A 25,809-nucleotide genomic window follows, 5' to 3' on the forward strand; every position below is an offset into this window, starting at 1 on the left:
CTAAATTTGTATTGTACACTGTTATCCACTATAATCTATTCAGTTCTTGCAGGGGCCAGTCTGACGGATTATACGAAGATATGATTCCTATAGCCTTTGTCTTTGAAAACGCCACTATCTCTGCCATTCCATCCAAGGTGTGACATTGGCTTTGGTTTGTTATTTTGGCTTGAAAAGGGAAGCTTCAAGGGATTTTACTTGACCTTTCCTACTCCAGGAGCTCTTTTTCCACAGGTCAAGAAACTAATGTGAAGATTCTACCACTTACCAAATATGTCATTCTTATTTTACATTTGAGAATTGGGGAAATGACCACTGGATGGGTCTGTGGACCTGGTGAACCAACTGTGTAATATACACAGGACAGTTCTCTACTTATCACCTGACTTCCATTCACTGCTGCTGTAATGTGGGGAGGGGCTCATGATGGCACTTAGGTGTCCAAGTTGAGTGTCAGCTCAGACTTTGTATCCAGCAGCATCTCAGTGTATAATTTACCAGCAAATATCTGTGGGTCAATTTGGGATAGGACTAAAGAATTACAACTTGGGGGGCACCTGGGTGGCACAGTCGGTTAAGCGTCCGACTTCAGCCAGGTCACGATCTCACGGTCCGTGAGTTCGAGCCCCGCGTCGGGCTCTGGGCTGATGGCTCAGAGCCTGGAGCCTGTTTCCGATTCTGTGTCTCCCTCTCTCTCTGCCCTTCCCCCATTCATGCTCTGTCTCTCTCTGTCCCAAAAATAAATAAAAAAAAGTTGAAAAAAAAATTTAAAAAAAGAATTACAACTTGGCTGTGGTACTGCAGAGGTCTTTATTCATGGGGACTCAGCAGCCTCTCTTTTTATTGAAGAGTTCTTCTGAGAATGGGCTCAAGTCTAAATGAAAATTGGACAAGGGATCATGTCTGTCTATTGGACAGTGTGTGTGTGTGTGTGTGTGTGTGTGTGTGTGTATGTGTCGTATGTATGTATATGTGTATGTATCTGTGTGTATGTGTGTGTGTATATATATATCTGGCCTCTAAGAATGCTTTGTTTTTATGAGCTATCTTTGTAGATATTTTAAGTAAATTTTAAAGATTGCATTGGCTTTATTAAATGAGTCATGACTCGGGTAGCATCCCATGTAGCAAGTAGAGGGGAGCTCCAAAGGGCTACATAAAAGGTAAAGTCTTCAAAAGTAAAAAGAAAGTGGGGGAAAAAAGGATATTATTAGCAAAAAAATCCATTATTTTAGCACGGTTGCCTTTCTTAGGGGAAGAAAAGGGGTCTAGCAGTGAATTTCCTAGTGCTGACCAGAAATTCCCATGTTGACTGGTTAAAGGTCAGATTTCTAGGGCATTGAAACCGCAGTTAGTTTAGGTATTAAGTCTTGGTTTACTGACTGGGGGCCTTAACCTAAGCGATGCCATTTTGGGTCTGTGGCTCTCTTATTGACACTAAATTCCCCAGGGCTTTAGTCATTCTGCAGGTTAGAAACCTGTGTTTTCCCCTACAAACCTCCTTCCTATTGGTCTCCTCAGACACGAACTGCTTGCCATGCTGTCTGGATGCCGGGACCCAGCCAGCCCGCCTCCGCTCCCAGCAGGCTGGTCTCACCCACCCCTCACTTCTACTCTGCACTGGCAGGAGGTGAGCCTGCCTCTGGAGGGAGTGCAATGGAGTGTACTGGCTCACCTCTCCGTGCTTTGGAACTAATAGCATCATGAAGCCAGAGCCAGCCTGAGATTGTAAGAATCTTTAAAGAAAACACTGTCATTTCATTTCTTCAACCTTGGTGCTTTGGAATACATTTTTATTGCATCTCATTTTGCACCGGAGTATCATTTTCAAGCAGGATTTGTTCCTGTCACGTGAAATGATCAATTTGTCCATTTAGAACTGCAAATCTAGTTATTCATGCTCTGGGTAAGCAAATTAAATTTTTTCTTTGGGATTATTGACAATATCTCATATTCTGAATTCTACTGAGATGTCGAAGAGGAGTTTTTAAGAATCACAATAATTTGCAAAGTGGGTTTTTTTGTGACTCTGATGAGGTAACCAGGGAAGGAAGCACATGCGCTGAGGCCCGAAAGAGGCCTTCACATCCCCCTGCCCAGCTCCTGTGGAGTAGACAGTTGCTGTGCTGGGACAAAGATGGGGCTCCAGGAGCAAACTTGTGGAAGAGGGAAAGGCAGGGTCGTGAGGACCTATTGTCCAGGTTGAAGCAGGGTCCCAATAAGTGGCTATGAAGATAGTGAGGAGGCACATGTATGGAAGTCCTTGAATGGTGGGCTTCAGTGTATCTTTGCTTCAGCCTTGTTGCTCCAGAGTTAAATCTTCATTAAGTAAATTCGTATTTGGTAATAATGCCATAGGTGATATTATGGATTAGTGCTATTCACACTAATCCTTTCCAGGTCAGAGTCATAGTGGTCTGGCAGACCCAGAATGGAAACTCCTCTGGTCTTATTTATGACGGGTGCCATGATATCATTTCTTAAACTTCGCTCATGATGCGAATAACTTTGAAATATTTCTGATTATAAAATAAGATATAATTAGTATACATTTTTTTAAGCACAAGGACATATTAAGGTAAAAATGAAAGCCATTCGAAGTATTACCACCCAGATGAAATGACCACTAATATTTTATATTTTGGAAATCTTTCCTCCTACTATCTTAGGCTTACACACACACACACACACACACACACACATTCAGTCACATTCTCTTTACGTCATGGCATACATTCTGTCATACGTTCAATATTGTTTTTAACCAGATTTAATGCAACTTTGAATACATTAAAATTTATTGGGCTTACCCCTCTATTCATGAAAGTTTCAGCGGTATAAAAACTGGGGCTCATAAACCATGTTACAGTGAATGTAGAGCGTACATCTATATTGATCCAATTTATATTCTTCCTCAGGTGTTCCCGGCCCCACCTGCCCACCAGGCCTGCCGCCGCTTTCGCACTGAAGCTCAATGCAGAGCAGCACTGCCTTGGCACTGGCCCCATCTCCCAGCTCTGGGGGCTGTCTCATGCTCCCCCAAAGATAAGGGTCATACAGGAGAGCTTCCGGAAGGGCAGCTGCAGCTCCAACCAGATTCAAAGGGACCCATGGTTCTGACTCCTCCCACCACTTCCCAGCTCAGAGGGAGGAGAGCCCTGGTCCATGTTTTGTGGGCGGAGGGACTGACTTCCCAGGGCTGCCTGGATGGACCAGGTAGCACAACCTGGAAGTGCTGGGGTCCCTAATAGCCAGAGGGACAGGTGAGTAGGGGACAGGGTACACTGACTGGGGAAAGACAGAAGATTTGGAAAGATGACAAGTGGATGTCCCCCTTCCTTCCTTTACCCCAGGACGCTTCCCAGGTGCAGTGGGTCTACACAGCCAGACCAGAGAAATGTGGCCTAGCTAGGGACTGGCTTTATTTTCTTGTAACATTGTGGCCACCTCACTAAGTGCCACTTTCTTCTTTCTCCCTTCTTTCTTGCCTGGCTTCCCTTTTCCATCCCTTTTATGGCTCTGGGATTGAACCTGTCCACAAAGCTTTGCTTCAGACTCTTTTCTAGGCAATCCAGGCTAAGCCATCTTCTTTGTGATGTTGTCCCTTTATCGCCTTAGAGAAAAATGCCTGGGAGTAAACTGCTGGGTTGAAGGGCAGACATAATTTTAACTTGAATAGGAGTTGGCTAACTACCCTCCACAGAGACTTGAATTAGTTTACCTCCCTCCCATCAATTGAATGCTAATTTCTCTTTGAGGCAGAAAATGATGGACTGTGAAATGAATTCTTTTTCTCACCTTTAATCTTTTTTGTCTTTTGCTAAAATGAACATTAAATAATTCATGCTGTTTCTGAAAGAAAAATTCAAGCTCCAAGCAATTCAGCCTGGGGAAAAGTGTTTAATGGTACATTTTAAACATTTTTTGCTGTTGTTTACCATTTGTTCTCATGTACTACTTCCATGAAAGAAACTAATAGAAAACTCATCTAATTTAAATAGTCCTTTTTAATATGAGGTACTGATTTGCCAAAGTTTAAACTTTAAAAGAGCAGAATAAACATGGCAATTTATCATGTAACAGATTTTTATTCAACAACACTTACTAAGCCACGGCAGTGCATTGGGCCCTTACTATACACAGTGGAAAGTAAGCCAGATACGTTGGCCTCTGCCTTTTTTTGAGTGTATGGTCCACAGACATGACAATGGGCAGCTTGCATGGTTTGAATTGTCATGGAAGGGCTGCTTGAGGCTTCCCAGAGGAAGTGACCTCTAAACTGAAACCTAAAGAATCAATAGGGGTTGGGGAGGCAAAAGCATGGAGGTCAGGAACTGAAGGAACTCTGCGTGTGTGTGTGTGTGTGTGTGTGTGTGTGTGTGTATACACAAATACATGTGCATGTGTGTGCATGCATATGTAAGTATATGTGCATATGTATGTACTTATGGGGAGGTCATGGTGGGCTCCTGGGGAGAGATAAAACTGGATTTTGCAGGGTCTTGAGAGCGACATGCAAGACACAAAGATTCTTTTGCACTGAATCCCAGGGCCAATGGCGGCCACTGACAATCTGTGAGCAGGGAGAACATTGGAATCCCAGGTCTCTAAGATCATTGCTCTGTGGGTTGGAGAAGTAACAGGGGAGGGAAATGTGAGAGGTAAGGAGTTCTGGGAAGAGGCTCTATCATCAGGGGTGAGTTGCTCCAGAAGTGAGATGAGGCAGAAATGCAGACAAATGGAGGGCAATGGATTCCAGAACTGTTTATGTCAGCATTCTTAAGACCAGGTGAATTACTGGATTTCTGAGGGGTAAAGGGAGCTGAGATCGTTCCCACCCTTCTTAAAAGAATATTAAAAATTTCCATCAAAGCATGCCATGTTCTTTGCCCATATTCACAAGGAGCTATGAGAAGATTTATATAACTGCTTGTTATATAAATTAATGATGATTACATTCATTGAACAACTATTTTGAGCCAAGCGTGGAATAGTTTATTTAATCCTCACAGCCCTCCATGAGGTGAGTGCTATTATTATTCCCTCTTTCAGATGAAGAAACTGAAGCACAGGTAGGTTAAATGATTTGCCTAAGGACACAAAGGTCAAAGTGGGAGACTGTGCATGACCCAGTGTGTACTTTGTCTGTCTGTCTGTCTCTCTCTCCCTGTCCATATTATTATGATGACTTCCATTGGCAAAAATGAAAGAGAACCCAGTGAAGTTAGGAAATTCTTTTAAACCTAAAGTAATTTGGGGATGATTGGGTGGCTCAGTTGGTTGAGCATCCGACTCTTGATTTTGGCTCAGGTCATGATCCCAGGGTTGTGGGATCCAGCCCTGTATCAAGTTCCATGCTGAGAGTGGAGCCTGCTTAATCTTCTCTCTCTCTGTCTCTGCCCCTCTCCCATGCTTGTGCTCTCTCTAAAAAACAAAAAACACAAACAAAATCCTAAAACAGTTTTACCTGGTGGAAAACGGGCAGTTCATTCAAAAGATTGTTTTTTTCAATCTGTAAATTACTTTAATATAGTATGCACCTTCAAAATCTTTCTCTAAAATTGTAAATAAAATGTTGCATTTTTATATGGTTCTTAATAGGATGGAGTCAGCTCACCTTAAGGATGTACTATAGTCCAAAGGGACTAGTTGTTTCATAAAAACATATGGTAAGTGCCTGCTTGGGGTTCTGACACATTCACTAGAAGAACTATATGATTAGAATGTGGTTTCCAACTCTTGTATAGTGAAAAGTAGCTTAACACACTTACTAGAAAATCACTTTTGAAAAGTTGTTTCACATAACCTTGGCTTACTCGCAAACTAGGAAACATTTCAGCTTTTGGGGGTTCTCTTTTGGAGAAAACAAGTAGTCGGTCTGTTTTTACATATGTCCGTAATCAGAGGCTAATCTGCATTTTTAAAGGAAATGTTACAACTTTTCTTATATAAAGGAGCAACTAGGAGGGGAAAAATGCTAAGCAGGGTGGAGGTGGGCACTTCAGATTCTCCATAATTGCAGGCATATGAGAAAGTCATTTCTAGGACAGAACTGGGGTAGAGAGTGGGCACATTCTTACTGTTCACATTATCCCTTAACACCTCTTTGAGTTTGGTAACGTGCACAGTACTGCACCCATAGTGATGACCCTACTGTGCACTGGTTACTGACTTATTCAGCCAGTATCAATGGAAACTTCCCCTGCATCAAGGCAGCACTAAGTGCTGGGGGCAGAGTGATCAACAGAATGTTCCAAGTCTACCACAAAGTGCTCACAGCCAAATTTATATCCATTCTTGTAACCCCACAGAAATCTTACAAAGTGGATGCTAAGATTCGGACAGGCTAAGCAACTTGCTGATAACCTCAGAGCTGGGTTTGGCTCCCCTAATGCTACCCTTTCTGCATCCTGGGTCCCCAGGGTTCAGTGATACATGCCCAGGACTTCACTGTGTGGTTCCCAAATGTCTACATTTGTATGAAGAGACTTAGTCAGAAAGGAATTGAGCCTCTTTCTAGGGCCTTGATAAGACTCTTGAGGCATCTACACAGAGTTGTCCGATCCGCTCTCCCACCTCTCTGTGAGCCTGAATGTTTGTAAAGGTAGATACTTATTCAAATTATGATAGCTGTTGCCTACACAGTATTTTCTATTTGTGATACGGTAGCTAAGTATCAGCATTTGACATTTTGAGGAGTGAGGGGGGCCCCTGCTATGTTTCCCTTCCTCTGCCATCTAGTGACCCAGCACAGCTCCAGTCAGCCTAGTGGTCTGTGCTTATAATTCTTCTTCCAGATCTTGAAGTCCCTCTTCTTTGTGTCTGTATCTACTTTTGAGAGAGAGAGAGAGAGAGAGAGAGAGAGAGAGAGTGAGGAGGGGAGGGGCGGGGGGAGAGAGAGAATTGCAAGCAGCCTCCATGCCCAACATAGGGCTCGATCTCACTACCCTGGGATGGCGACCTGAGCCGAGATCAAGAGTCAGAGGCTCAACTGCCTGAGCCACTCAGGTGCCCCTGTGTCTGTATCTTTTTATCATAATTCATGTAATTGGATCTTATGACAAGGAAGCAGATAACATCCTTCATTCTCTTACTCTAATTCCCATGTTGAGTATAAGATTTATTTTATCTTTCTTTTATTCATTCATTCCACATTTATTCAGTGCCCACCACGTGTCTAGCAATTTATCAGACACAAGATACAGACAAAAAAATGCAGTTCTTTCCAGCATCTCAGAGTTTAGGCAGGCAGGCAACTAAACAGGATTCTAAAAAATTACTTTTGAAAACATGTGATAAGGGACATGAACCAGGTAGGTAGAGAGTGCTATGGAAACAAGGAGGAGGGAAAAACAACCCAGCCCTGGGGATTGGTGGGGGAGGAGAGGAAATGATGTCTCAGCTGATTCTTAAAACCCAACTAAATGATGGGCAGCCCCATTAAGGAAGATTGTTTATTCTCGGCAGAGAATGCCCAGGGCAACAGCCCAGGAGCCTGAGAGAGCAATGCATGTCCAAGTATCTGCAAGTAATGATAAATAGCCACATTTTAGTGCCATTATTTTTGTGCAAGGTACCATGCCAAGTGTTTCACATGCATTATTTAACTGAATATCTGAACCGTGCTCCTTAGATAGCATTCTTATTTCTATTTACGAGTTGAGAAAAAGAGAGGCTCAGTCAAATGCCTTAGTATTATCCAAAGGTAATAAGAAGGTAGGCTGGGATTTGAGCCCACGTTTTTCAGATATAAGAATTTGTCTGCTTAACCACTCCATCCCACTCCAGTAAATCTGTGTGGTTAGAATGTTGAGGCTGGGGAGGAGGCAGGGGGAGAATGGCAAGAGGTGACAGAAGCAAAGGTGATTTTATCTTGAAGGCTCCAGTGAGCCTCGGAAGGATTTTAAGCAGGTGTGAGCTACTCTGAGATGTGCATTTTAGAAGTCTCTCTCTGTAGAGGGTGGAAAGCATGGATTAGTGGGAGGACAGGTTGGAGACAAGGGGACCAGGCAGGTGGCTGGGACACTGCTCCAGATGAGAGATGACAGTTATCTGGTCTCATGTGGTGGCAATCAGGATGGAAGGAGAGGGTAGATTCCAAGATAACTTTTGTAACTGATTGGATGGGGTGAGGCTGAGACAGAGGAAGGGCGAGAGGCAGTGCTGGAAGGAGTTTGACACCATTCCCAGGTTTCTTTTTTGGATGAAGGATGACATTCTTCAACAAGATATGGAAGATAGGATAATTATGAGAAAATGATGAATTCATTTTGAGACATGTCGAATTCAAAATGCCTAAGTGATAGTCATACGGAGATGTGAACCAGACAGGCTGAAATAAGAATCTACAGGCGAGGGGGAGAGGTCTGCTGGTTACAAAGTCGTCAGCCTAAAGACCAATGAAAACCATGGGACTGGATATTGTCAGTAAGCAGGGGAGAGAAAGGAGATGAGAAAGGGAGAAAGAAAGGGAGAAAGAAAGGGAGAAAGAAAGAAAGAAAGAAAGAAAGAAAGAAAGAAAGAAAGAAAGAAAGGAAAAGGTGAAACAGGGACACTGTTTAGAAAACACTAACATTTGGAAGAATTAGAAGATCCCAAGAAGAAGACTAAAGCGGGGAGGGACAGGATCAGGGAGCCAGGATAAGAGTTTCAAGGAGGGAGCAAACAGTGGTGTCCAAGGCTATGGATAACAATCTTTTAGTAACAGGGACCACCACTGCTTACCAGAACCCCGTTAAAAAGAAAACCACAGGCCCCAAATGGTGTCATGACAGTAAACCAAGGCCCCCCAGTCAGTAAGCCAAGATTTAACACCTAACCTAAATGCAGTTTCAATCCCCCAGAGAATGTAACCTTTAACAGCCAACTTAGAATTTCCTGGTCAGCACTAGGGAACGTACTGATAGACCCCTTCTCTTCTCCTTAGGAGGGCAGACTTTCCTAAATAATGCATTCCTTGCTAATAACTTCCTCTCTTTTTCTTCTTCCTCCTCCTCCTCCTTCCCTTCTTCTTCCTCTTCCTCTCCTTCTTCTTCCTCTCCCTCCCTTCTTCCTTCCTTCTTTTCTTTCTTTCTTTCTCTCCTTCTCCCTCTCCCTCCCTTTCCTTATCCTTCTTCTTCCAATGCCCTCTCTCTGCCTTCTGCCTTTAAAACTCTTTCTTTTGTTTAGCTCAGTGAAGCTCCCTTCTATTTGCTAGTTGGGATACTGCCCAGTTGAAGAATTAGTTGATCTTCAAATTTACTCAGTTGAATTTTGTTTTTTATGTTTATAATGCCCTTATGTGCCGGACATCCTACCATACATTTTATGTGAAGTCTCTCTGGTCCTTCCAACATGCTTGCAAGGTAGTGGTGCTGGTGGGGATAACAATGATTATCTTTGCTGAGCACTTTCTCTGTGCCTAGTGTTTACTCAATCCCTTGCACGCAATACCTCAACCTTGTTTGTACAGAAGAGTAAGTCCATTAAACCAATAGATGGCAACTTTATTTTACTCACACAGTAGTATAACAGAAAAAAAAAATCCCCAGGGTAAAATAGCTTGTAGGAAAATAGCCATTATTTGTTAATCATTTTTGGCCCATGGTACTTACTATTTCTGAGTCCTAATTTTGCCATCTACAGTTACATAAATGGCCATGCAGAATAGGTATTAACAGGGAGCTGTGCCCTCCGCTGTCCTCTCTCTGTGCTCACTGCCAACCTCTGGTGTTAACTCTTGTCTCACTGCTTTAAAATTATCCATTATAAAAATGTCTCTTTAAGTTGCATACGTTTCGCAAGGGCAAGGGCCAGCCTTTCTCAACATTTCCCCAGCTCTGCCTGTCAGTTGCCTCACATGAAGCAGACATTACACAAATGTCTGAATAGAATTATTTTTTTCTAGCCGATGTTTTCCCCAATGACTTCACAAATGGCTCTCTGTATCAGAAGAAATTTAGATTGAATTTGTCATAGTTCAAACATCAAAAACTAACTCTTACTAACTTTTCAGAGTTTTCTAATGCACTTTTACATAGTGTAGCCACCATGGGAAAAAGTATGGAGCTCGCTCAAAAATTAAAAATAGAACTACCAAAAGATCCAATTATCCCACTTCACGGTATATTTCCAAAGGAAATGAAAATAGGATCTTGAAGAGGTGTCTGCACTCCTATGTTCCTTATAGCATTATTCACAGTAGCTAAGATGTGAAAACAACCTAAGCATCTACTGATGGATGAATGGATAAAGAAGATGTGGTATAGAGATATAAATGGAATATTATTCACCATGAGAAAGAAGGAAATCCTGTCAGTTGAGACCACATGGCTGAGCCTTGAGGGCATTATGCTAAGTGAAATAAACCAGACAGAGACAGATGATACTGCATGGTATCACTTATATTGGAGCCTGAAAAAGAAAACATGTTGAACTCAAAGAAACAGAGAGTGGAAGAGTAGGTGCCAAAGGCTGCAAAGGAGAGGGGAGGTAGGGGGAGTTGGGTTAATGGGTACAAATTTTTAGCTACAGGATGAAGAAATGAAGAGCTAATGTAAAACAAAGGAATTATAGTTGATAACACTGTGTTATATCATTGAAGTTTTCTAAGAGAATAGAACTTAAATGTTTGCATACACACACTAGCTGAGCAATGTAAAACAGAAAAGAAAATTTTTGAAGGATGCCTGGTCTTATGGGAAGTGGATGGGAAAGCTAGAGATCAAGGCTACCAAAACCACAGTCAAATTCCCTTATCATATGGTTAAGTTGTCTTCAGGGGCTCTGCTGACATTGTGGTCACTCAACACTGTGTGGCTTTTGTCTATCACCATTAATAAAATTCCCATCATGTCCCTTGCAGACTTAAAGTCCCAAGCAAAGCATCCTGTCATCTGAGTCCACATCTGTCTCTGCTGACAGGTCTGTGATCTGTCCCTGTCCCCTGGGACCATCTTCCTTCCTCAGAAGAGATGCATCCTGCCTCTGATCAGGATCCTCACCATGGAGACATGACCTTCGATAAGGAAGAAGGTTTGGATCTTAGGCTGCCAAAGCAATGAAAACGTCCACTGAACAGACTGGAAGGATTCTGAACCATTGCTCCAAAGAGCAACCTTCCACAGAATTTTTAGACTATAAATAAGATAGATTCCTGGCTGTCTGAAATGCTTAGATAACAGTTCCTCTGTGAAACAGAGATGGATTGAAATACAATACGTTCCTGCACTGCGATCATCTCCTGAAATGCCAGAAATACTTTCGTGTCAATGTCTTATCATGAGAAGCCTGAGAGCTGGAATCTAGAATTACAATTCTTTTTCTTTCCCCCAGGATCTAGCTACAAAGATTTGGTAAGGAGATGCATTTCCTCCCCCAAGTCGGCTGTCTCCATTTGTAACTGATACTACATACAGCAGGGAAGCATCTGTGTTTCAGAAAAATGATGTGTGAAAACAGTTTTCAAAAATGCATGCTTTCTACATTAAAAAAAAAAACAACTAAAAATATGTTTGGTTACCACTTTGTAGAGCCTATTGAATTTGGCTGTGAATGGGAATCTAATTGCCATCCATTTCTACTGGAGCCTTCTATGAACATGACATTTCCATTAAAAAAAGAAGTCAGCTCTAGCATTATGATGTGGATGCTGAAATCATAAAAAAAATTAATGACTGGTTGGTAGGTTAATAATTTATATTTCTTCTTTGCAGCCCATTAGAGGAAATAAGCAAAGCCACAGGTACAGAAAATATCACTGGGGTTGGCAAAGGTAAAAGGAATATTCTTACTGAAGTGTTACAAATAGCTCCCTGGTTTTGAGTGATGATTACTGATTATTCTCCTATTTTTCATGTATAAATGGAGAATGTCTTCTTGTTTGTCACCTGCTCTTGTTACTGTGGGGTTGGCATCAAAGTATTAACACTTGCAGGGCTGAATTTAAGGGCTGAGGGACCCACAGCTTGGGTTACAGGGTCCAGACTTCAACTTGTTGCAGAAAAATCTGTTCACTCCTCCACGCATGGCAGGAATTACATCATATTTTCCTAAACTTTGTAGCTTGATGTTCTTGAGCAGCACCGCTCCTCCTTTCTTTCTGGTTTTTTCTTTTACAGTAATTTGAAGACCAGTGCCCATTTGATGAGTTGGACAGTCTGTTTTTTATGATTTTGTCTTTTCTTTTGGTGAGCAGTTGGCAAAGGGAAGGGGCTATTCCAGCAGTTCAGATAATGAGATTTGCTGTTAATAAGGTAAAAGCACACAACGACACCAGATTAATGTTTCTCAAGCACAGCTCCAATTAACATCCACCCTGATTAATCTAATGTCTCTAACTCCCTCCCTAATGAAGTCCAGAATTCTACCCCTGGACTTCAAGTGTCTTCACTTAATGACCTTTATCTATCTTCTGATGTTTTATTCTATTGTTTTCCTATGCGTATAGTATAGACCACCTCAGTGGTTCTCAATCCTAGCTGCAGATCAAAATTACAGGTGATGCTTTAAAAAAAAACACAACCCCCCCCCCAAAAAAAAACCCCACTGAGGCCCAAGGCCCGCACTATGCTAACTGAATATGATTCTGGGGGGTGAAGCACAGGCATCCATCTGGCGTGTATCAAATAGGTAGGTGCTGGAATTATCTGGAGGCTTCTCTATTTACTTTTTTTGCTGATTAGGCTGGGATGCGTCAGAGGCTGGGCTCAGCTGGTACTCTTGGCCAGGGTGTCTACATATGTTTCTCCATATAGCCTCCTCAAAGCGTGGTGGCTCAGGGTAGTCAGATCTCCCACAGGAAGCACAGGAGCAAAGAGTCCGCTGGAAAAGGTGGAATCTTGGGGCCTTTTACACACTTAGCCTCAGAAGGCACATAGCATTGCTTCTGCTGCATTTTATTCACTGAAGCAGGCAGGAACCTTCAGGGGAGGGGACCCGCCTCTCTATAGGAAGCGTGTCAATGAATCTGTAGCCACATTTTTAAGCTGCCATACACCCTTGTTAATTAAGTCCACTGTCGACCCAGAGTGGAGAACAACTGGACCCATATCTTTCAAATACTGACCTGCGGAGCAGGGCTGGGCCTTGAATGAGGCGAATGAGACACCTAGGGTGCAAAATTGAAGAAGGCAGCCACTCTCTGGATCCTGCAGGGGAGCATCTCCTTGCATTTTGTGCCCAAGGCACCTTCCTGGCCTCATCCAGTCCTGGCCCTGCTACAGAGCAATTGTGTATGAATCATGAGTGTGAATGGGTCTCAGATTCCTGAGTCTCATACTTTGATATTCTGGTTCAGTAAGCCTGGTCCCTGTTGGGATTCTGCATGTTTTTAAAGAATCCTAATGGATCCATTACAGAGTCCGTGTGCTTTCCTGGTACTGTGCCTTTGTTCACGCTATTCACTCTGCCTTGAATGTCCTTTCCTTCTATTTCTATCCACTATGGCCTATCTACCAATTGGACTATCTACCAATGGGATTTCAGATCCATTTCAAATACTGCCCCTTTTATCAAGCAAAGGTCCCAACAGCCAGAATATAAACTGTTCCTCCTAAGAAACCCATAGCACTTTTTTTATATGCCTTAAGACACATTTTGTCTAGGATGGTTTGTGGACACACACATCTAGCAAGAACTTACTTTCCTAGGAGGCTACAAAATGGAGATCTGGATCCACCCCATCAATTCTCATAGGTAAAGTCTTGTTAAAACATGGTACCATTCTCTGACTCATCTTGCTCCCAGATTGTTCTAATCCACACAACAGCTGGCATGCTCCTGGCACGTTTCTGATGCCCGGTAAACAGTGGATATCTCTCCTGATGAAAGGCTGGATTCCCATTTTTGCATCCTTCACGGAAGCCCCCAAATTTTGAGTAATTACCCTAGTTGAAATGCTTAAGCATAGATAGGGACTGCATCCTTTACTGTGGCTTCTATTTTGGAAAATTTCTTGCTTGAACTTTACCTGACCATCTTTTCCGCATAGTAAAGGGTTTTTTCGAGGCTCACTCTGTGCAGTCCTTACCACTCAGTACCTTTGTGGACGGCAATACCACATGCAAACCTCATAAGCCTTTGAGGTAAACCCCATTTTCGTGACCTTTGTAGTGATGAAGAAAACTGGGATTTATAGACTTAGCAACTTTCCAGATCACAGAATAACAAAGCGACTGAGGCAGGTTTCAAACCCAGACCTCGAAGATTCCAAAACGTGATGATTTCTCCCCTACACCAGATCAGCATCCCCCATTAATCGGTGGTGTCCATTAAGCCCACCCACCTTTGAGGAGGGTGGGGCGGACAGGTTCGCTTGGACGAAAAGCAAAGTTGGCAAAATCTCTTCGAGTCTCTTTTAACTCGTAAGGTTTCCGCCGCGGGGTAGGCTCGGGGCTCCCGCACCCGGCGCTTTGGGACACGCGCCCTCGCACCCCTCCCTGGCGCTCGGCCACCTCCTCCCTGGCGGCACGTGGGTGGGGCGGGGGCTCCAGGGGGCGGCGGCCAATGGCGGCGAGGGGGTCAGAGTCGGTTCTCCGCGAGGGGCGCAGCGGTTGCTAAGCGCAGCGATGAGACGGATCCGGCGCCGGCAGCCCAGGGAAGGGGGAGGCGCGAGCGAGAGCGCGTGGGAGCGCGGAGGCCAGAGCCGGGAGGGAGAGCGAGCGGAGAGAGACGCCGGGGAGGCGCGCGGGAGCGAACGCCCGCTCGGGAGCCGGAGCCCCGCGGCAGTGCGGCCGCGCCCCTGCCCGAGCCCGTGCGGCCGCCCAGCCCCGCTCCGCCCGCCGCCTTCTGGGCTCCCGAGGATGGAGGACTCCCGGGAGACGTCGCCGTCCTCCAACAACTCCTCGGAGGAGCTCAGCTCTGCCCTGCAGCTGTCCAAGGGCATGTCGATCTTCCTGGACGTAAGTACCGGGCGAAGGAGTTGGGTCGGCGGTCCCCGACCTCCACCCCCTCGTCGCGGCTTTCCTCTTCCCCTGGAGGAGGCTGGTCGGTCCAGGCGCTGATCAGCAGGTGTTTTGCACCGCCCCCCCCCCACCCCGAACACCAGCGAGAACTACCTCCTACCTCGCTCCCCTGTCCCCCTGGAAATGCACCGAGGAAAATGCGGGAGAATGACTACCACCCAACTTGTAAAAAGGCTTGTCCTGCACCTGCAGCTCGGGGCTTAACAACCCTGAATGAATGGCAGAAGTTAAATTTTCCAACGGCGTGGGTTTCATTGGGGACTAGATCGGTAGCTACAACAATCTCTATTCAGGTGAATAGAGCGTTTTAAAGGAGCTAAGGGAGGGAGGGAACATCATTAACTCAACTCATCTCTGATGTGACCTGTTTGCAGTTCCCCATCTCCCTGAAGCTCTTAGGCTACGGGGACAGCGTTAGGGATTGCGATGCCTCGCCACCCTTCCCCAGCCCCCACGGAGAACAATTACTTTGAAAACATACTTGTTTTTCGTTTTTAAAGCGGTGGCCAAGATCCCTTTCATGCTGTTACTTTTTTCACTGCCACCTCCTATTTTTCCGTTTTTTTTCCCCCTATTATTCTTCTTCCCTATATATACCTCTCCAAGTTTTCATTGCTATTCATCAATTCTAGCATTTGAATGTTCTTCCTTGGGGCCTCTCCCTCCCTTCGGTATTGATGCCCTTCCTTCATTTCTCTGATACTGTAATCATTCTTTCTCTTTCTTTGTTTTCTTTTTTCTACCCTCACGCCAGGGTTTTTATCTGTACAGCAGTTTTGTTTCTTATTTATTTTCTCAATTTTGCGTTTCTGCCCCTTTCTGCTGTTTCTGTTCTTTATTTTCTTTCACCCAGCTCTTTGCTGTTAGGATTAGTGGTTTTCCTCTCCCTCAGTTGCCTGCCGGCTTGGGTTCCCTCAGCCTCTGCGTTGTTACATATATGCTGTCCCCTAGAGGTAGTCGGTGGGGACAATTCTGGCCACTTATTTAGACATGGTAGAAAATTGGCAAAAGGCATTGAGTGCTGCGAGCTCTTTACTGTTCCCTGAGATCATTTCTTACTAAAATCCAGGTGTATTTAAAATGAAAATACATTTATTTGTGGAGAGATGAAACCATCAGGAAATCAACTCATTAGTACCATAATGGTGAAGCGGTTGTCATGAAGATAAGGGGGGCAGAGTGAGGAGCCCTCCCAAGTGTCTTTTGAATGGATTAGCTGGGATTTTTTAATTGGGAGAGAAAACCATATTGATCATGAAATCCGGTCAAAGGCAAATGTCCTAGGTGAGACTCAGCTGCATCTCCTGGCAGCCTCCTCCCCTCCTCACCGTGCAGTTCCAGGTGGGGATCCAGGCCTCTGTGGCCAGCCATCTTCCCACCAAAACCATCTGATTCCCATTTTTTCTCTCCGGTTCAAGTCCCTTATTCTTCTGAGCCCTTATCTCTGCTTGGCTCTGGCCAGTCAGGTGATGTTTTGGCGCTAGTGGTCCAACTGGCTGCTATTATTCATTAAATTATTCATTAAATCCTGCCATTCAGGGCCAAAAAGCCCGTGAGGAAGCCAGGCTGAGAGAAGGAGGCACACTGCACACGGGAGAAGGGGATCTTCAGGGACAGCATCAGGGCCCCAGGAAGTCACGTCTGTTAGGAGGTTGATGGCTAAGCTGCCATCAAAGAGACTCGAAGAGGGCAAAGGGACCCTCCATTCATACTGGCCTGATCTTCACTGGGTCCCCCAACGGTATCAAGTGCTTCTCTATGACTTTTTTTTGAAGCAGTTAACAAATCCTGGCAATGCTGTGGAGATGAATGGATTGAGCTGTACAAATGGAAGTCGTCCTCTTTGACACACACACTAATCTTGGCCCAAGTGTCCAAACTGCTACTTAAAAAGAAAAGAAAAGAAAAAGAAAAAAGAGGAAATTAAAATCTTGTTTATTGTTGTATATATATGATTGTTCTCAAGCTCTGTAAATAAACAGCATCAGGTCCCTGTTCTGAAGGAACATGTGCTCTGTGAATAGGATACCCTTGCCTTCTTGTATCTATTTCTAGAATTTAAAAATAAGAGTACAAAACTGATTTCACACAAGAGGTGTTGACATGTTTGTTTGTCAGGAAAACGCCAGTGTCTATATAAAAAAAAAAAAAAAGCCACTGGATTTTATCTCGAGTAGAAGAGATTTTGTTCACACTTTTTCTTTGAGATGTTTTGTGAAAAATCCAGCACTCTGGTGAAATCTGTGACATGAGAAAGGATTTGTTACTTAAGGATTTTTGAATTATTCATTTCTGGATCATATTGCTTTTTAGCAAAAATAAAATGTGAAATATAAATACATAATTTACTCGATTTGTTTTCATGTATTCCAGTAGCACTGCTAAGAAAGATTGCTTTTTGAATTCTATGCGGATCATAAGTCGGTAATAGAGATTCCCTGACTCCAAAGAGGAACAGGAATGAAACCCGTCAGAGTCACCTGCGTCACCCGGACTGATTTCTGAATTTGAGGAAAACTTTGATTTTTAGTGTTTGTCTTCCAAGGCCACTGTACTAACCAGTCCTCTGAGTGATTTTGAGGCTACCGTTGCTGACATGACTAGATATATCCAGCTGGTAAGAAACTAGCCGCAGATCAGAAAACCAGAGAGGGATTTGCCATACCGATTTGGCTTTTGCTTCATTTCCCTCATGTCCAAATCAGCAATCATGATGAGTATGCCGCTTAATTCTAGAAGTTGTTGCCTTCAGGGCAAGTGCATAGGATAAGAAAACTGAAAACAGATAAAGGAAGTGTGCTATATAAATTTGCACCATTATTGCTAGATCATTGTTCCCTATTGAATGCCTGGATCACAGTTGCCAAATCCACAGATGAATACAGAGACTGTTTCATTAGAAATCTAATTGATTTTATTCGATTCTGTCTAAAAAATGGCAGAATATATACGTTACGTATACATTATATATATTCATCATAAATACTCTTGAGTGCCCACTGAGGGGCTTAGGAAACCCAGGGCTGGTGCCAAGGCATCTGTGCTGTGCCCCCCTGCTACCCACAGGAGAGTGGCTTCACTGGGTTCTGTGCATAGCAACGTGGGAGGACCAGGAGGAGGACAGTTCTTTTCCTTCTTAACACCTGCAATGCTGTCCGTCCCCAGGTTATTTCATTCCAGCTGACAGGGAATAAACTCTGATGTAGAATACTAGTCCATAAAGCATGTGGTCCCTCTTTGGAATCATTCTATTAATCGACTCCGCTACTGTGCAAAGGGAGAAAATCAAGCCTTTCACATCATCCCCCGAAGCAAGATAAATCCGAAGTGAAGTTAGTTATAATTCCACCGCTTGATGCCACTGCCTTCTCCCCAACAGTTTTGTTTGCTTTTTAGCTGGAAAGGAAGTGGCCCTTCCTCATGTTGCTAGGGGCAGAAGTGGGGCCTGGAAGGCTGTGAGGGAGAGAGATGATCTTCCTGTTTGTCTTCCCTTCCTTCCCCCGGCCAGGCATGCGCACTCACGCCCACTGAACAAAATGCACAGTGCCTGGCTGGTCAGGGACTTGGTGAAAATAAGGAAGAGTCTTCTTTTGCAAAGCTACTTAATCCTGAAGCCCTGTCTCTACACATGGATGGGAATATCTGTCTAAGAGGTGAGATGGACGGAGGACTGTCAGAGCAGAAACAGTTTTTCAGGTATAATGGTTCTGTGACCGAATTCTGTTAGAGCCATATACCTCCTATCTTGTCTAGCGCACCCTGGATAATTTGAGTGCGGTTCCGTTGGGAGGATGGCAGTTAACCCTAATTGGCAAGGCAGATATCACTCCCCGAGGTTTTTTAAAAAAAAATTTTTTTTTCAACGTTTATTTATTTTTGGGACAGAGAGAGACAGAGCATGAATGGGGGAGGGGCAGAGAGAGAGGGAGACACAGAATCAGAAACAGGCTCCAGGCTCTGAGCCATCAGCCCAGAGCCCGACGCGGGGCTCGAACTCACGGACTGCGAGATCGTGACCTGGCTGAAGTCGGACGCTTAACCGACTGCGCCACCCAGGCGCCCCACTCCCTGAGGTTTAAGAGGCTGCAGAAGTAAGGGAAACTTCGCTTTAGTGTTACCATACATTTAAACCTGTTTTCTCACACAAGCCCTACTCCAGGCACAATTGAGACGATAAAAATGTTTGTGCTGATTACTTTTGCTCCATCCATTCCGTGGCCACTTCCCTGCATCCTATTTCGTGGAGGTCCTTCCTTCTGGAGGTCCAGGTCCACAGGCTATGATTTACCTGGTAGGTCTTCCCTTCTGGATGGTACCCCGTGTTCTGGATGAGAACCAAATTCCCTGCCCTATATCCTCATCTCTCAGGAGTCTTCCTGGCTTATCTCATTACCTAATTTTGACCTGGGATTGGGGCGCCTGGGTGGCGCAGTCAGTTAAGCGTCCGACTTCAGCCAGGTCACGATCTCGCAGTCCGTGAGTTCGAGCCCCGCGTCGGGCTCTGGGCTGATGGCTCAGAGCCTGGAGCCTGTTTCTGATTCTGTGTCTCCCTCTCTCTCTGCCCCTCCCCCATTCATGCTCTGTCTCTCTCTGTCCCAAAAATAAATAAACGTTGAAAAAAAAATTAAAAAAAAAAAATTTTGACCTGGGACACAGTAGAAAGCACTTAGCAGATATTAGTTCAGTAAATAGTGACAAATAGGCCTTGACGACAATATTTGCATCTTAACACCTGCCTTGAATAACCTCGGGTGAGAAATGAGACATTTTAATGAAGGCCGTCAAAGAATAGCCTTTAGGGTAAAGGATGCTGTTTGATAATCCATAGATTGTTGCAAAAACACAGCATGGCCTACATTTGAGTTTTAATTCTGACCCTAATATTTGCATCTATTTACCATGTATCTTGTGGTAGCAACTGGTAAGATTAGCCCATCCAGATTGCTATGGTAGCATAGTGTAATGAACCCAGTTTTCATCTGCAGTACATTAAAAAAAAAATTTCTTTAGGGGCGCCTGGGTGGCGCAGTCGGTTGAGCGTCCGACTTCAGCCAGGTCACGATCTCGCGGTCCGTGAGTCAGGCTCTGAGCTATCAGCACAGATCCTGATGTGGGGCTCGAACCCACCAACTGTGAGATCATGACCTGAGCTGAAGTCGACACCTAACTCACTGAGCCACCCAGGTGCCCCTGCAGTACATTTTTTTATTAGTCTGTGGGCTCAGAGGCAAAATTTGCAGCAGAGACCGTTCTGTTCATATTTCATTACAAAGAACTGTCTTAATAAAGCCACTGTCTTAATTTCATTGCTAAGAGGCTGAATGCTATTTAAGATACTGCTTTCTGAAATGAAATGTTGGACGTCCTGGGTCCAACTCTCTGGTATGTGGTTATTCCTGTTCTAGTTACTTCGAACTCTTAAGGACACAATAGAGCTTGAAATAGAATCTTCGAGCATAGTAAAGGTAAGAATTAGGCTGTGTTTCATGTCTCCCTGACTCTCCGCTGGGGCTTCATAGTTTCAGGGAGGGGGAGGAAGCTGGTTATGATGGAGAGGTGGATTCCCCAAATCCCCACTAGAAATTAGCTCCGTGGAGTAAAAAGACTTTGTGTCCCATTCTGCTCTAAGCACAGAAGTTCTTACTACTACAAGCAGCTTTCTTGCAGTCGTTAAATAAACTTAGTTTATAAAGGGGGATCAATTTCTTATGCACACAAGTCAGGGGGGATACATATCTGTTGTTGGAAATTTTTCATAAGTGAGATTTTGGGTAATAATATTAAACTATTATAAGAATATAAAATGATTAGATTTAGCCATACTTCATCTTCATGAAGTCAACAGAAGGAAAGGAGGATACTTCTGTAGCAGAAAACAGGAAAACCGAAAACTTTGGTAATCAAAACTATTGCTAATCTTTCAAGCTGCCCACCAAGAAGTGATGACCTAAATGTACGAGTGGCTCTGGTTACTTCACATAACTGTCTGTTGCTCAGAAAAATGATCCTCGAATGCCCCTTTCATGTGATTCAAGGGTATCTTTGCAATATGATAAAGGGACATTTTCTCTGGTAGTATATATAACATAGCTGTGGTGTGCTATATTACCTGGATTGTTTTCCCCTTGGTAGACAGTGCCAGCTAGGGCTGATTTGATTGTTGCTAACAGAAAAAAAAAAATAACCTAAAGTATCTTAAGATTTAAAACAATAATTTATTGGCTCCTGCAATGAGAAGTGGAGACTCTCGTAAAAATGGCTTGATCAGGAGCTCAGACAGTGTCATCAGGATCCGCTTTCTTTCAGTCTCTGGATGGACACTGCTGTCTTGAGGACTGGTTATGTCCAGTTCTAGGTTGTATAAATTTTCTGTGGCTTCTGTGACAGTATACTGCACACACACGTGGCTTAAACAACCGCATTTGTTTTCTCACTTCTGGAGGCTGGGTCGATGATATCAAGGTATGGGGAGGACCTTTCCCTCTGAAGGCTCTAGGGGAGAGTCTGCTCAATGCGTGTCTCCTAGCTTCCAGGGTCAGATTCCTGTACATTCTTTGGCGTGCAGCTGTACCACACCAGTATCTGCCTCCATTACCATGTGGTCTCCCCTCTGTCTCTGCATCTCTGAATCTCTCTCTCCTTAGAACGTCACCAGTCTTTGGATGTAGGGCCCACTCCAATCCAGGAAGATCTTACCTTCTTTTTTTAAAGTTTATTTATTTACTTTGAGAGACAGAGATACAGGCAGAGAGAGACGAGAGAGAAAAATCCCAAGCAGGCTCTGCACTGTCAGCACAGAGCCCGACGTGGGGCTCCAACTCCCAAACCGTGAGATCATGATGTGAGCCCAAGTTGGACGCTTAACCAACTGTGCCACCCAGGAGCCCCAGTAAGATCTTATCTTAATTTGATTAGATCAGCAAAGACTACTTTCAAACAAGGTCACCTTCACAGTTACTGGAGGTTAGAACTTCGGTGTTTGTTTTGAGGCCCACAGTTCAACCCATGACGTATATAACGATAGAAGGGTGGACAGCAGCTTCTTACCTATATCTTCCCAAGTTCAGAGTCAGCAGAAGAGAAAGCGTGTCTCTTATGATAAGTCAAGCAAAACCATGACCTTACTGTGCTCATGCCTGAGTAGTCACTGTGGACTGAGTGATGTGACACCCTGTTTGCCAGGCCTGAAGGCTCTGCCCAATCCTCGAGAGTAGAGAAAAGATAGATTTCCCAGAAGCAAATTTTGAAATCATGACTTAAGATACCTGATGGCCAAGCAGTTCTTATCCACCAAAGATAATATAATTAATGTGTAGAAGTAAAGTCAGATACAATATAGACACATGAGCTCTGTTTATCCATGATTTATAATTTTTTTGTTTCCATGGATTCCCATTTATTGAGATACAATTGACTTACATTAAATTGCGCCCATTTAAAGTGAAAAGTTGATAAGTTTTTACATAAGTACATACCTGTGAAACCATTATGATAGTCAAGACAATAAATATATCTACCACTCCAAAAACTTTTCCCATGTCCTTTTATAATACCCTCCCTGCTCATTTGTATGTAACTCTTAATCTTCTTTCTGTCACTATAGATTAGTTTGCATTTTCTAGAGTTTTGTATAAATGGAATCATATAGCAGGTATTCTTTTTTGTCCTAGGGTTTTATGCAACATGATCACTTTGTGATCCGTCTGAGTCATTGTGTGTATTCAAGAACCCTTTCCTCTTTATTGCCCAATAGTACTCGTCGAGTGGATGTGCCACAGATTTATTTTGTGCAAAGGCATTGGGTTGTTTTCAGTTTTTGACTACTATAAAGAAACTTCTCAATTAGGAAACCCTTATTTAAAATTGGAATTTCTTTTATTTAATGGTGGGTGAATTATGTATGAATATGATGTTCACTGCAATTGCAAAAATGGTCATAATTTTTTTTCTTTTTCTTTTTCAGATACTGAGGAGAGCAGATAAAAATGGTAAGACCAAAAATCTGCAGTTTCTATTTATTAATCTCTTGCCTTTTAGATCACCTTATAAAGAATAATATGGAAAAGAGAGGAGAACCCAAGAAAATGGTACCTAAAACGTCAGCCTCTTGTACTAAGAATTTTAGGCAAGTTTATGGCTCCAGATATTCATGGGAAGCTGAAAGAGATACGTACATTTGACAGGAAGATGGAATTTATGCCTTGAAGTGAGGAGCTGTCATAGCTCTGGCTTTTCCCTTTTATGCTTTAATTTTAAAGTAATAACAGCTTCTAATCATTGCGTGTCTACTATGTGCCAGGCCTTGGGCCAAGTGCTTTGAGTTATTTCTTAGAGTTAACAAGATATAGATCTGAGACTTGAACTTGGGTCTGTGTGGCACCGAAATCTTGGCTGTCCACACCAAACTTCATAGTGGCCTTGGGGGCTGCTGTTGTGCTCTAAGCTAGTTACCTACAAGCCTGCATTGCCAGACTGACCTCCACTCCATGGCTCTTGGCCATAGCTCTTGCATTTGAATTATATGCACTAGAAGTAATAATCTATAGGGACAGAGCAGTAGGTTGAAACTAGTATAAAGAGATTGTTCTGTCAGAGGAACTACGATTTAAATGATGCTTGCACAAAGTCCGATTATAAGCTGTCATAAGCAATATCCTTTGACTCATCCCACTGCAAATTTTGTTCCATGGAATGCCAAATTAGAGCTTATTGAGTTTATTTTGCTGCTGTAATACAAGTACAGTATAGTACAAGTATAGTATAGAGCTATATTCTTGACAAGACTTTTGTGACAAATTTAGGATACAAAAAGTCCTTTCCTTTTCTTGAAATCCGATTTCTTATCTGTGGGGAAGGATTACAGGCAGAGTCCAGGTCTGACACTTTAAAAACATCTGTTGTGGTCTAGTTAGCCCTTAAGCAGCCAGATCAAGAAAAGCTTGATTGCACTGGATAGCTTTTCACACAACAGAAAAGATATTAACCCCAGGAGTTGCTGTCATACGAGGGTCTGTTCCCCAACCCGGATATTTCATTGGGCCTGTCCATTAGAATGTTTTCTCAAATTAGGGTGCACTGGTTAATATATTATCAATTCAGAGGGGCTTTTTTTCCACCTGAATCACTTGATTGATTTTTAAGACGGATGTAACGATGCTGTTATCTTGTCTTCTCATCCCACTTGTTGGCCTTATGCCTGACGTCCAAACCCAGTGATGCCTGAATTACGACTGCATAGTCCCTATGGCTCCACGCTAGTTGCCTCATATATTAGCAGCCATTTCTAGTTCAGATATGCCTTTTCTCTCTCTCTACCCAGGCTCCTAGTTTTCTCAGGCTACACCTTCCTTTCCTTGGACCCCCGGCTCTCATGGAGGGTCCTTATTACCTTTGTATATACCACTCTTCTCTCCATTACAACTCACCTCTTTTGGTGGCTTGCTGTCATAATCTGTAGTCATAATAAAAAGCACCTGAAAAACCAGTTCACGATTTGCTGTAGTTTATGATAACCTCCTATGTTCTGCTATGCAGAATGGTCACTCGGTCAAAATAGGATAGATCAAGAGAGATGGGGGTGCTTTGATCTAAAAGCCCAGTGTGGTCCTGTTCGGTCCCCTGTTTTTTTCATCTGCCTCCTTGCTCCCTCTCCTAATGTGCTCTCGAAGCCGCCTGCCCTTCCGCTCTTATTCCCACATATTCACCACGCGTCCTCTTCTGTAGCCCTCCCAAGCACCAGGGATTCTCTGAGCATCGCTCCATCTGTCACCCTTCTGTGGTGGCGTCCTTGCTTTGACTTCCACCTGTTCTGCCCTTTCCGTGCTGAGCCAGCTTGCACACTCTCCTGTATTGATGTCATTCCTGCTCAGAAGGCACCTTATCTGAAAAGCCTTCCCCAGCTCCCCCTTGCAGGCCCCCAATCTCTCTCTCTGTGCTCTGCACACTTTGGCTTGTATTGCTTATTCCCTTTTGTGAGGACTACAGTTGTTTGCTGGCGATTCTACTTCTCTAAGCCAAACTTGCCTCTCTTGGACAAGGAACTTGGCTTAGGTGTAGATACCACGCCCAGCCAGTCCTGGGGACTCCGTGGATGTTCATTTAACAAATTAACGACGATTAATGACATTTTTCTCCATTACCCATCTCCTGCCTCTCTGTCTACTCTTTCCCCTGCCTTTCATCCTGCTTTGCTCTTCTCCCTAATTCTCAGTGTAAAGTGAGGGGAAACAGAGACAGGACAGTCTGGGTTTAAGTCACAGCTCTGGCACCTAGTAGCATTATGGCTTTGGGTAAGCAACAAACTCTTCACCCTCTGCTTTCTCATCTACAGAATAGAGATAATAGCACCTACCTATGTCATGGGGTTATTATGAATAGTAAGTGACACACATATGTAAGGTCCCCAGGGAAGTGCATGGTACATAGTAATAACTTATACCTGCTCATTTTGCCACTATTTTTATGATCAATGTGATCAGTATCACTATTTAAAGCTTGAGCTATTTTGAGGTTGTGATGCCTTAGCTATTGGAGACACTTGGTGACATTCCAGTCATTTCTATTTCAGTGGAGTTTAGTGAGAAAAAAAAAGAGAGACTATTTACCATATATTCAGAATTGGAAAAGGGAAAAAGAATTGTGGATAATCTAATGTAAATGAGAAGATACCAACATTAAAAAACCATCTTTCTGAACCATGTGTTCATCCCATTCTGTATTTGCAAATAAACAGCTGCTACATGTACGTGATCTCTGGGTAACAGACCCTCATATGACAGAATCCCTTATGGACTGCATAATTGGCAATGGAATAACAAAGGGGGTAAGAGGTGTTATTCAGTATCAGCTTAATATGATACTTAGCCTA

The 25,809-nt window shown here is 43.6% G+C and overlaps 1 protein-coding gene and 1 long non-coding RNA gene across 3 annotated transcripts in view; both read left to right on the top strand.

Moving 5' to 3' along the window:
• The first annotated feature begins 1,914 nt into the window (after nt 1-1,914).
• Nucleotides 1,915-11,866, top strand: LOC121042677 (uncharacterized). Its single transcript, XR_005796378.1, has 3 exons — nt 1,915-3,263; nt 5,602-5,669; nt 10,844-11,866. It is a non-coding gene; the product is annotated as an uncharacterized LOC121042677 (long non-coding RNA).
• A 2,665-nt stretch (nt 11,867-14,531) lies between these two features.
• Nucleotides 14,532-25,809, top strand: part of NECAB1 (N-terminal EF-hand calcium binding protein 1) — a 195,655-nt gene continuing 184,377 nt past the window's right edge. For both annotated transcript variants that reach the window (XM_040493940.1, XM_040493941.1), the window contains exons 1-2: nt 14,532-14,879; nt 22,906-22,930. In XM_040493940.1, coding sequence (XP_040349874.1) covers nt 14,547-14,879; nt 22,906-22,930 — 358 coding nt within the window. In that variant the 5' untranslated portion in view covers nt 14,532-14,546. The remainder of the gene's footprint in view (nt 14,880-22,905; nt 22,931-25,809) is intronic.

The sequence above is a fragment of the Herpailurus yagouaroundi genome, unplaced genomic scaffold (assembly GCF_014898765.1).
Source record: "Herpailurus yagouaroundi ecotype Mexico unplaced genomic scaffold, PumYag 186, whole genome shotgun sequence".
NCBI classification, from domain to species: domain Eukaryota; kingdom Metazoa; phylum Chordata; class Mammalia; order Carnivora; family Felidae; genus Herpailurus; species Herpailurus yagouaroundi.